Genomic DNA, 12359 nt, shown 5'->3' on the forward strand with positions numbered 1-12359 from the left:
TTTTCTGTAAAATGAGAGCCTATTTTAGTCAGAATCAATTGTTTCGGGCCGGTAATGTTGCAGTAGTTGTTTCAACTTAATTAGCTTCCTACTTGCGATCAAAATGTTCAGTGCCACTGTCACAATTCTAGCTACCGGGCCATCTCAGGATCCAAAATAAGACTCATTGATTTTGTTTTCGAGGCAAAAATAAGACTTATTGATACTACGGCCCAGAACTAGTCGATGGCAATTAAGGCCGGGTAGGTTGAGTGGATTTTTGGAACCGGATGTATTGGAGGATCTTATTTTAAATATTTTGAAAATCACATTTAAGGTTTCAAAAAATTCTGAAAAAAATTCTACGTGATTATATGGATGTATATTAGACATGTGTAAAGTTTGATGATGAAATAAGTAAATATGCGACCTATACAAAAATGACAAAATGGTGTCCAAATAGTGAATTATGCATGCACTGTTTATCTTTTCAAAATTATAATTTTGTCATTTTTGTATAACTCACATGGTTACTTATTTCAGCATCAAAATTTACACATGTGCAATATACATTCATATAAACATGTTGATTTGTTTTCAGAATATTTTGAAACTTCAAAATAGCATTTTGACACAGTTCAAAAAATAGGGCTCCAATGCACCCGGGTTTCAAAGTGACTTTTGCGGTGGTTTTCTTCTTCCCCACGAGAGACGAGACCACGACGGTGGTGGAAGGGTTACTTTCTTTTCGCAGCGGCCGCGTCTACTCCACGTACTCCTACCATAGTCGGTTGAGAATCGTCGAAGAAAAGAACTCCATGCTGGGTTACTATTCTTTCGTAGCGGGCGCGTTTCTGGTTCGCTATAAATATAGGCCGGTGAGACGAGACACGATCATCAGATCGAACAGGCGAGGAGCAGTTGATCAGTCGGCGAGAAAAAGGAAAGATGCAGATCTTCGTCAAGACCCTGACCGGGAAGACGATCACGCTCGAGGTGGAGAGCAGCGACACCATCGACAATGTCAAGGCCAAGATCCAGGACAAGGAAGGTATGTACCACCATCGATCAATCTCATCGCTGGTCGCCGGCCTTAGTGTTCGTCGCGGCAGTGATCAATCTCATCGCCGGTTGCTTTTGCTTACCGATTGCAGGTATCCCTCCGGATCAGCAGCGTCTGATCTTCGCCGGGAAGCAGCTGGAGGACGGGCGCACCCTGGCGGACTACAACATCCAGAAGGAGTCGACGCTGCACCTGGTGCTCCGCCTGCGGGGCGGCAGCCGCGGCCAGTACATCATCATGGACCCCAGCCTCCTGCAGCTCGCGCTCAAGTACAAGGAGAAGAAGATGATCTGCCGCAAGTGCTACGCGCGCCTCCCCCGCGGCACCACCAACTGCCGCAAGAAGAAGTGCGGACACAGCAACGAGATCAGGGCCAAGAAGAGGTTCCTCGACAAGCATATCATGTGAAGAAGAAGAAGTCCAATATGATAGATTTCGTGTTATATAGTAGTAGTAGTATTTTCTATGGCAAGACAGTCTTTTAAGTCTTAGGTTTATTAGGCTGGTCACAATGGGCAAGAACATAAGCTAGGAACTTACACACTTCCCTAGACTATGTTACTATCTTCATAGTGGATAGGAACATCTATGTAGTGTCATGCAACGATGTATTTATTAGGTTATAGACTCACTGTTTCTTGGAGTGTGTGATGTTCCAGTAACTTAGCTAGTTACCACAAGCATCTCTCTCTTCATTAAATATGTGCCACATAAGCAAAGTTGCATTGGAGTGTGTGATGTTACTCCTAAGTTCTTCCCCATTGTGACGAGCCTAAGCCATACAAACTATAGTCCGCATGGATTGGATGTCTAATGATGACAATTTATTAAATGGCCAGGTTGACTACAGTTGTGTGCACATATTTTGTTTGTCTGTTTTCATTCATTAGCCAATATAATTATTTTCTGAACGCCACAACCATTATTATCCGTAATCTCTTGAACAACAGCAACAATGACGAAATTAAAGGAACAAATCCTATAAGCACACCTTCTTCTTGTGCTTGAACGTTTTGTCCATGCATGGGCAGTCCAATGTCAAAGAAACAGACCAAACTTTACTCAAAGCAAAGCATCGTCTATGGGTGATGTTTTGCAGATCATGCATGGGAGCATGCTGGATCGGTTTAACACCTGAACGGCGTAACTCCCGCTGGGGCGGCTTCGGAGAGGTGCGCCCTAGATGTACGTTGCAACCTTTCCCAGCTTCATTGTTTGCTTTGTGTTGTCTCAGTGGTCATCTTAGCAAGAAGCGGTCGTAATTAAACTTTCTGGTTTCACCTTATTTATTATGGTGCTTGCTGCTGTCCCAGCGGTGCTTTGCACCCGTGGTTGGTCGTGTTCTGCATGGTGCCGATAGGAGAGAGCAGAGTGTTGTTGGTATTGATCTAGAGGCCCAATGGGCCAAAACGAAAATAAAAAACCAGAAATAAAGTTACGTTAAAGAGAGAAACAGGGAAGCCACGAACCAATGTTCGTACATCTCGATCTCAACTTACGCGCCCTGATCGGGGGCACCCTAACCAACTATGGTTTTGGCCCCTGTCGCCAGCGCACATAAAAAGATGGGGGAGCAGCCGGCACCTACGTAAGACTAGTTCTCGTACGGTTTACTTCTGCTCCCCACATCCCTAAACCCTAACCGATCTGGGGGAGCGCTGCACGACGGGAAGATCATCTCCAAGCTCTGCCCCTGTCCCAGGGCAGTGCCGGTGGCGCTCGGAGGGACGCCGCTACCTGCAACGAGCAACTTCACCGAGCCTGCATTAAGCCTGCATCGAGTAGGCACGGGACTTCGCACCGTCGACACCAATGGCTGCTTCCATTGGTGGTAAGAACCTAATCCATCTCTCTGATCTGTGCTATTAGGTGATCTAATGCCAGGCTTACGATCTGTTAAGTAGATCCTATGGAATTATAAGTCTAACAATGGTATCAGAGCATGGTTAAGCCTAGATTAGATCCTTAAGATGATCTGTTTAAGTTTGATGATCCTGATTACATACTGATGATTAAGGTTGAGGATAATGGTTCATGATTAAGGCTAGATTGCCCTCTGTTGAAGTCAATGTTTAATCTCTAGGGTTATGTGGTTTCGGTTTAGATCTAATTTGCTACGGGATTAGTGTTAATGATTCAATAATGATGATTAATCTATTCGGTTAGTCTAACAACACCATGCTTCTGCATCAAGATATGTAAATTAACACTGCTTTTAGTCCCTGTTAGCAATTAGATTGAACTGACGAAGTTAAAGTTAGCCGAACCCTAACTCTAGAAATTCCCCAATTTTGGAACCTAGAAAGTCAAAATCATGCCTCAAATTGAAAGAAATTAAACAAAGGAGGTGCTGGATCTTACGTTTGTTGAGCATGACGGCCTTCGGGTCCGACGGCCACCGCCGTTGGGGCACGGAATGGCCGGAACGCCGTCGCCTCTCGGGACGGCGAGTGGAATGAAGCAGCAGCCGCCGCTGCTGCGCTCACTCACGAGCGTGTCGCCTGGCCTCCGCGCCTTGCACGCCGCCGTCGCCGTCGAACGCCTGCGCCGGCAGCAGCCGGTGAAATGACCTCCCTTCCGCCGCACGAGTCGCCATGCGCGCGACGCTGGAGCTACGCTCGCCGGAGGAGCGCACAGGACTCGGTCCGTCGCACGCTGCTCCGGCGAGGGCAGCCACCGCGCCACCATGGCCGGCGAGCCTCGAGCTGCTGCGCGGTCGCCACTCGTCTGGAGTGAGCGAGGAAATCGGGAGGAGATGGGGAAATAAGGGCTAGGGTTTTGAGCCTCGCTCGTTTTGCTCCATGCGGGACGATCGCGGCCATCGGCCTGATCGGACGGCCGAGAGCGACGGGTGGCTCAGGGCAGGCCTTCGGGCTTACGTTTTCGCGGCTGGGCTTCGGCCTAAGTTGTCTTAGCCCGCAGAAAAGGTGTTTTTCTTGTGTTTACTGGGCTAGGATTTAAAGAGCTGCCTTGGGTTTTGGGCTAATATTGAAGTTTTTGTGCGTTTTCTATTTATTCAGTGTATTTCCGTATTATGATTATTCCCAAAATGTTCTTGCACTATTATAAATAGAAAATTGCCAGAAAAATGATTCTGAAAATTATGGTTTAGTTTTCTGAATGAAATGGAACCAGCGAGAAATTTTATTTAGAAAACTTTTATGAATTAATGTTTGTGTCATTTTATGGAACATTTATGTTCATCCCATGGTAATATCAATAAATGGTGAATTATTAATGTTGGAAAATTGATATTACACATGAGATTAATGTGATCATTTTTGTAATACAGACCAACGTTGTTTTACATTTTTTGAATCACTCCGTTAATTCCTTATTATTTTCTGCCCAACGGTGATATAATTTGGAGTTAATTTTTGCATGAAAATTGATCAAACCAACGTAGGTGAATTTTTGTGCAATTTAATTTAATTTAATTATGATGTTCTTTTCCTTTACTTATGATATTTCGAAACATGACAGCTTTCGGTTCTCGTGGCCTCGAGATCGAGCCACTTACTGGGAATAACTTCCAATCGTGGAAGGACTCATTGCTTTTGCACCTCGGATGGCATGAGGTTGACCTCACACCGAGGGAAAGTAAACCAGTGGAACCTGCAAAGGGTGCCACTGGGTATGCTGAGCTTAAGAAAGATTATGATACTAAAGTTGAGAAGTGGGAGAGGTCAAACAGAATGGCGCTCCTAATTATGAACTTCTCCATCTCGACTGAGATTAAAAGGGCTATTCCTGCCAATGAAAGTGCCGCCGAATATTTGAAATCGGTGGAAGAACAATTTAAGGGCTCCGAGAAAGTGTATGCAGATGAGCTTTTGCACAAGCTGCTTGCAAAATATGACGGGCATGGAAATGTGAGGGAGCACATCTTAAGTATGAGCAATGCCGCGGCAAAGCTTAAAACCATGAAGTGTGACTTGAACGAAGAGCTTCTGGTGCTCCTAGTTTTTAGGTCACTACCCTCACAATTCAATCCATTCAAGATAAACTATAACTCTCTTGAAACCAAATGGAAACTATCTGAACTCATTGCACATTGCGTTCAGAAGGAAGAGAGAATGAAGAGTGAGCAGAAAGATCAAGCTCTCCTTGTTAACTCTGCAAAGAGGAAGCATGAGAACCATGCTCATAACAATAATGTGCCCAACAAAAAGTAGTATTCCAAAAAGAATCCTCCAAAGCCTAACCAATGCAACGAGGCAAGTTGTTCACGTCCCCCACCTTCAGCGGCTACTTCAGTTAATCTTACAAATGCCGCTGGAGAAAGACTTTGCAATTTTTTGCAAGCAGCCAAATCATTTCAAGGCGGACTGTCCAGGTTTTCTTAAGTGGCTAAATAAAAAGGGTAAGGATGAGATCACTCTTGTAGATGAATCTCTATATGTTGATTTTTCTGAATCTACATGGTGGATTGACTCAGGTGCGACTGTTCATGTCGCGAATTCTTTGCAGGGATTCCATATAAGCCACACCCTAAAGGGAACAAGAAGACTTAATGTCGCGAATGGGAAGGAGGCTGAAGTTGAAGCCGTGGGCTCCCTCACCTTGAAGTTGCACACTGGTTTCCTACTTCAGCTCAAGGATGTTCTTTATGTGCCTACTTTGAGTAGGAATTTGATTTCAGTTTCATGTTTAGATGATTTTGGATTTCATTGTACCTTCGGGGAGAAACAATGTTTTTTAAAGTATTGTAATAAGGATGTTGGTCTTGCCGTCCGACGAGGCAAACTTTATATGTTAAATCTTTCCGGTTATCCTATGTGTGTGAATCTCTGCGAGATGAATATGAATGAACGCAATCATAAAAAGAATGGGAGAAGTATCAATCCTTCTTCAAAACTGTGGCATCATCGCTTGGGCCACATTTCGAGGGGGAGAATGGAACGATTGATTAAAGAAGAAATACTTTATCCGCTAGATTTCTCTGATGCGGGCAATTGTATTGACTGTATTAAGGGAAAATATGTGAAAACAATTAAGAAAGGAGCAGTAAGAGCCACATCGGTCCTTGAACTTATTCATACTGACATATGCAGACCTTTTAATGTAAAGTCTATGGATGGTTTTGATTCCTTCATTACCTTCACAGACGATTTCCCTCGCTATGGTTACATTTATCCCATACGTGATCGATCCGAAGCTTTGGACAAATTTAAGATTTATAAAGCCGAGGTTGAAAATCAACTCAACCTAAAGATCAAAGTAGTACGGTCTGATCGCGGGGGAGAATATTATGGCAGGCATGCTCCTTATGGGCAAATTCCAGGACCGTTCGCAAAATATCTTGCTGAAAATGGAATAATTGCCCAATATTCAATGCCTGGTGAACCTCAGCAAAATGGCGTAGCTGAGCGTCGCAATCACACTCTTATGGATATGGTACGTAGCATGCTTAGTCATGCGAACTTACCAGTAAGCCTTTGGATGGAGGCATTGAAAACAGCTGCACACATCCTAAATCTTGCTCCAACTAAGTTAGCACCGAGCACACCTTACGAGATGTGGGTGGGAAAGAAACCGAGCTTGAATTACTTGCGAGTGTGGGGCTGCCCGGATGAAGCTAAAGTATTCAATCCACATATTAAGAAATTGGACCCAAAGACAGTCAGTTGTTTTTTCATTGGGTACCCTCATAGAGGAAAAGGATATCGCTTTTATTGCCCAGGTCATACCACCAAGTTTGTGGAAACCAGGCAAGCGGTGTTTTTTGAGGATAATGAAGTCACTGAGGTTAGGGCGATTGATCTTGAGGAGAAGCGGGTGTACGTTCCATCCCCGACTATCCAACAGAACTTTATCCCTATGCCTAATATGCATGAGACACCTACTGGTGATCCCGAACCTGAAGTGGATCCTCAATCTGACGAGGAGCCTCAGCATAATGAAGATCCTCAGCATGATGAGGACCCTCAGCCAAATGATGATCCTCAACCCAATGATAATCGTCAACCTTCTCGGGCAAGAGAAAATGCACATACTAATGAGCCTATGAGAAGATCACAACGGGAAAAGAAAAATGCCATCTTTAGCGATTATGTCACTTTCATGTGTGAGGATGAAAATGACATAGGGAAGGCACAAGATCCGACCTCATATAAAGAAGCCACTAAAAGTGAAGACTCGTCCAAATGGTTGGTAGCCATGGAAGACGAATTGAAATCTATGAGCTCGAATGATGTTTGGGACTTAGTAGAAGTTCCTAATGGAGCCAAAAGGGTAGGCTGCAAGTGGGTCTACAAAACCAAATATGATTCCAAAGGGAACGTCGAAAAGTTCAAAGCGAGACTTGTAGCAAAAGGTTTTACACAGAGAGAAGGAATCGATTATAAGGAGACCTTCTCGCCTGTGTCATCCAAAGATTCTTTTAGAATTGTCATGGCACTTGTAGCTCATTATGATTTGAAGCTGCATCAAATGGATGTCAAGACGGCATTTCTGAATGGTGACTTAAAAGAAGAAGTTTACATGACTCAACCTGAAGGTTTTGTCGTGGAAGGAAAAGAACACATGGCATATCGTTTAAAGAAATCCATATATGGGTTGAGGCAAGCTTCAAGGCAGTGGTACCTCAAGTTCGACGAGATTATTAGAACTTTTGGTTTTAAAGAGAATGAAGTGGACAACTGCATATATGTTAAATTTAAAGGCAGTAGGTTCACAATTTTAGTCCTATATGTGGATGATATTCTATTGGCTTGCAGCGATAAAGATATGTTGCATGAGACCAAGAGATTTCTGTCCTCAAAATTTGACATGAAGGATCTCGGTGAAGTCTTGTATGTCCTTGGCATCGAGATTCATCGAGATAGGTCCAAAGGAACATTAGGACTATCGCAAAAGGCATACTTTGAGAGAGTACTAAAGAAATTCAATATGCATAAGTGCTCTTCCTCACCTGCCCCCATAGTTAAGGGCGATAAGTTTGGGACTTTCCAATGTCCGAGGAACCAAAATGAAATTGATCAGATGAAGTCGGTTCCTTATGCTTCAGATGTCGGAAGCATCATGTATGCTCAAGTATGTACACACCCTGACTTAGCTTTTGTAACCGGGATGCTTGGCAGATTTCAATCTAATCCAAGACCGGACCACTGGAAGGCCGCAAAGAAAGTCTTGCGTTATATGCAAGGTATTAAAAATTTCATGCTTACATATAGAAAGTCCGATAACCTGGAAGTTATTGGTTATTCAGACTCTGATCTTGCCGGGTGTGTGGATAGTATGAAATCCACGTCAGGTTATATATTCACACTCGCTGGAGGAGCCATATCGTGAAAAAGCTCCAAGCAAAAGATAGTTGCCTCATCTACGATGATGGCAGAATATCTAGCATGTTTTGGGGCCACCGGGCAGGCTGTATTTCTAAAGAATTTCATTCCCGGACTTAAAGTGGTTGACAGCATTTCCAAACCACGGACATTGTACTGCGATAATGAACCCGTAGTTTTCTATGCGAATAACAACAAGTCAAGTGCTGCTGCCATGCACATTGACCTAAAGTACCATGTTGTTCAACATAGAATCCAGGATCAAACTATTAATGTTAAGCATACCAGTACGACACGTATGCTTGCGGATCCGCTTACCAAAGGCTTACCACCCAATATATTTTGTGAGCATGTAGCCGGCATGGGATTATTGGAAGCCTCTTGATTCTGGAATTATGGGACCGCTAATATAAACCACTCCCAATAAGTAAAATGTTTCCTTTTCGAAATAGGATGTGTGCTATGAATATTGAGGTTCAATGGTTTTTCATCGGCTGTTGTAACACCTTACTCTGGTATATTATTCCTATGGAGAATGGACAAAAGTCATTGAGCCTAACGATCAAGGGGGGGAATGTTGGTATTGATCTAGAGGCCCAATGGGCCAAAACGAAAATAAAAGACCAGAAATAAAGTTACTTTAAAGAGAGAAACAGGGAGGCCACGAACCAACGTTCGTACCTCTCGATCTCAACTTACGCGCCCTGATCGGGGGCACCCTAACCAACTATGGTTTTGTTCCCCTGTCGCCAGCGCACATAAAAAGATGGGGGAGCAGCCGGCACCTACGTAAGACTAGTTCTCGTACGGTTTACTCCTGCTCCCCACATCCCTAAACCCTAACCGATCTAGGGGAGCGCTGCACGACGGAAAGATCATCTCCAAGCTCTGCCCCTGTCCCAGGGCAGTGCCGGTGGTGCCCGGAGGGACGCCGCTACCTGCAACGAGCAACTTCACCGAGCCTGCATCAAGCCTGCATCGAGCAGACACGGGACTTCGCACCGTCGACACCAATGGCTGCTTCCATTGGTGGTAAGAACCTAATCCATTTATCTGATCTGTGCTATTAGGTGATCTAGTGTCTAGATTACGATCTGTTAAGTAGATCCTACGGGATTATAAGTCTAACAAGTGCATGTCAAGATGTACTCTTATCTTATACTCCCTCTCAGGGGCAAAGCTAGGAGCCTAGGATAAAAGGATGCCGGGGTCAACATGAAACAAGTAGTACTATCCTCACAAAAAATCATCAAATGATCGTGAGTTCAGAAAAAGAAATCATGATTTGAAAAATGTTCGATAAATCATAATTTTTTCACGCACTAAAAAATGTTCCCATATTCAAAAATGTTTGTGTATTCATAACTGTTCATGAATTTGAACAAAAATTCATGGATTACAACAATGTTCATGCATTTTTTTAAATGTTCACAAAAACAAAAAATTGTTCACGAATTTCAACTATTGTTCCCGAAAATTCAAAACAAAGAATCATCGTTTCAAAATAATATTAGCTGATTAAAAATAGTTCATGAATTCAAAAAATATTAATGCATTTAAAAAATATTCATGAATTTCAAAAAAAAAATGTTTTCGACCACTAGCATCATCATTCAAAAAACTACATTGTATCGTTCCTTATCCCGCCTTTCTCCAATGGTTCACCTTCACCTACTTCTTCCTCATTTTCTCAAGCATTACTCCCCTCGATCCTCAGCACAAGATTTCTTGGCTCCGAGCACCCACCAACTTGATGTGCCAATGCTTCTCGCTTCAAAGCAACAACACCTTGTTCCAGAATCGCACACTCTTCATTATTTTGTAGACCTGCCCAATAAAGCATAAACGAGCATGCATAACATATGAATTCAACAAGAGATCTAGCAAATTTTTTCTCAAAACAAAATCTATTACATAACTTGGATGGGCATGTAGTGCCTTATCATGAAGGTGATGCACTCCTGGACTTGTAGTAGAGCTGGTAGCTGCCACAAGTGCCTCCCTATATGTGGGTGGCCTTGAGGCAGGCATCGCGGAGGGGCATCTCTCCTCCGTCTCTTATTATAGGTCACATCTGTGGAGTCCCTCGGCGTCTACCATGATCTTGCTATCAGGTCCCATGGCTATGGCTACTTCAAGTTCTACTCACAGAAGGACGATGAGATCTGATCTATTAGACCCCAAAATAGCCAAAGCATTATATCTCTGTGAGCATGCATGCTAAAGGTAGCAGATCAAACCCAAAAGGACAAGTAAAAAAGACCAAGACACTCACCGTCCTCTTTGGATGGAAATTGATGTAGTCGTAGCCATACGACCTGTAAGCAACTTTGTGGCAGATGCGCAAGGAAGCCACAGGCGCGACCTGGTCGTAGATCTAGAAGAGTTGCCCCTCCATGACACCTGCCTCGGGGTCATCATTGATGCCAGGAATTATATGGCTGGCTTGCCATTTCTGCCGATGGTCGCCAATCCATCGGTATAGGAGGCAATGTCATCATCGAAGCCAAGGGCGGAACGCTTGACATTGTTAGTGGATGTTCACAAATCAGAGGAGTGAAGATTACTATACTATGGGTAACCGGTTGGTCTAGATGTATCAACTATATATTGAGTCCTCTCTTATCGGTGTCGAGTCCACCTGTCCGGTGGATGCTCTCTCCAGTATGCTTTTGTATAGGTACTAATTAATGATATTTATTTGCTACCTTTTAGATAAGCTTCAGGTGTAATTAGGCGACGAGTCTCTTTTTTGTATATCTGCATGCTGGTGAGTTGCGGTAATTGGGTCCACATGCCAGCCTATATGCGCGTGATGAGTTGCTGCATGTATGTAGGTATGGACTACAAATTTCTTCTATTTTTTAGTGCAATATCACTATCAATTAATATTTGAGATAGAGTAGATATCACTACAAATTAATGTTTGAGATAGATTAGATCAACTTTACCATGTCGTGGTCAATGATCGTTGACTCGTGAGGATCCCTCGCTGCCTTCCTTGGTCAGGGCACCTCCAACACCGACCCTGAAACCTTCTTTCTCCCGCAAACCGGAGACAAACATGGAGGAGGGGGCTTTGAGGGAGTCCGGACCGCTCCCACACTCGCTTTTGACCGCCTTGGCCCATCCAAAACCCCTCCTCCATCTAGCGCGCTCTTCCGGCCTGGCGCTAGCTGCCCGCATTCATGCCACTGTAGAGTGTGCTGCTCCACATTGAAAACGGCACAGGGCAGACGCGATCTCTCACTGCCTTCCCCGTTGAAGTGTCCGCCGGCCAAGGGCGTCACCCGCTGCATGCCCGGCTGAACACGCCTCCTCGCCGCATTCAAACGCCTCCATTAACACAGTGGAAGCCGAGAAACCTACTCCGGCCACACGTTCATTCACTATTAGGGAAACACCTAGTAGTAGCGCGGGGCCCCGCGCTATTAGTAAGGCGCTACAGCTATTCCTTAGCAGTAGCGTGTGTGACGCGTGTGACACATGCTACTGCTAAGACATATAGCCGTAGCGTGTATTGTTTCCAGCGCTATTGCTAATCTAACTAGTAGTAGCGTGCTTCCTGTCCAGCGCTACTAGTATTTTATTTTTTTTATTTTTTATTTTTAGTGTATTTATACACCGTTATATAAATTTTGATACAATAACAATTAAGAGGTTGTTATATCATTATGTCCATGATGAATTAATATATCATTGTGAGGAAGAAACATGGATTAGATTCATTTGGATGAATCAAAAGTTGAATTAGGACGTTGATCCTACTAATTCAACTTTTGGTCACTTTTGATCCATCCACATGAATCTAATCCGCGTTCCTTCCACCAATGATATAATAACTAATCATGATCATAATAACAAATCATCATGATAATCATGATCAACATCATAATTATATTAATATAAAAACTCTTGCATCATATCATCACCAACAACACTAGCTAATAATCATCATAGTCATTACCAACAACACTATTTAATCATCATAGTCATAGTGCAGTTATTTAATCACTGCCAACACTAGCTAA

At 43.6% G+C, this 12359-nt stretch overlaps 1 protein-coding gene, 1 long non-coding RNA gene and 1 pseudogene across 2 annotated transcripts; 2 read left to right on the top strand and 1 right to left on the bottom strand.

The window, feature by feature from the left end:
• Positions 1-817: 817 nt before the first annotated feature.
• Positions 818-1523, top strand: LOC125522858 (ubiquitin-ribosomal protein eL40 fusion protein-like). Its single transcript, XM_048687897.2, has 2 exons — positions 818-1030; positions 1134-1523. The coding sequence occupies exons 1-2, from the start codon at positions 928-930 to the stop codon at positions 1448-1450; spliced, it is 420 nt and encodes a 139-aa protein (XP_048543854.1). The 5' UTR covers positions 818-927; the 3' UTR covers positions 1451-1523.
• Positions 1524-4518: 2995 nt separating this feature from the next.
• LOC147961434 (uncharacterized) lies at positions 4519-5396 on the top strand (annotated as a pseudogene).
• Positions 5397-9819: 4423 nt separating this feature from the next.
• Positions 9820-11633, bottom strand: LOC147961435 (uncharacterized). The gene is made up of 2 exons (XR_015611779.1): positions 10604-11633; positions 9820-10498 (listed from the first exon to the last, which is right to left on the bottom strand). It is a non-coding gene; the product is annotated as an uncharacterized LOC147961435 (long non-coding RNA).
• Between the last annotated feature and the right edge of the window lie 726 nt (positions 11634-12359).

The sequence above is a fragment of the Triticum urartu genome, chromosome 7A (genome assembly GCF_056163025.1).
Source record: "Triticum urartu cultivar PI428250 chromosome 7A, HENAU_Tu73, whole genome shotgun sequence".
Taxonomy (NCBI): domain Eukaryota; kingdom Viridiplantae; phylum Streptophyta; class Magnoliopsida; order Poales; family Poaceae; genus Triticum; species Triticum urartu.

What these genes read in the sequence shown, in the direction of transcription:
- LOC125522858 (XM_048687897.2), top strand. Translation starts at nt 928, where the DNA reads ATGCAGATCTTCGTCAAGACCCTGACCGGGAAGACGATCACGCTCGAG. An exon ending in CAAGATCCAGGACAAGGAAG is followed by an intron (nt 1,031 to 1,133) that starts GTATGTACCACC and finishes TACCGATTGCAG; the next exon opens with GTATCCCTCCGGATCAGCAG.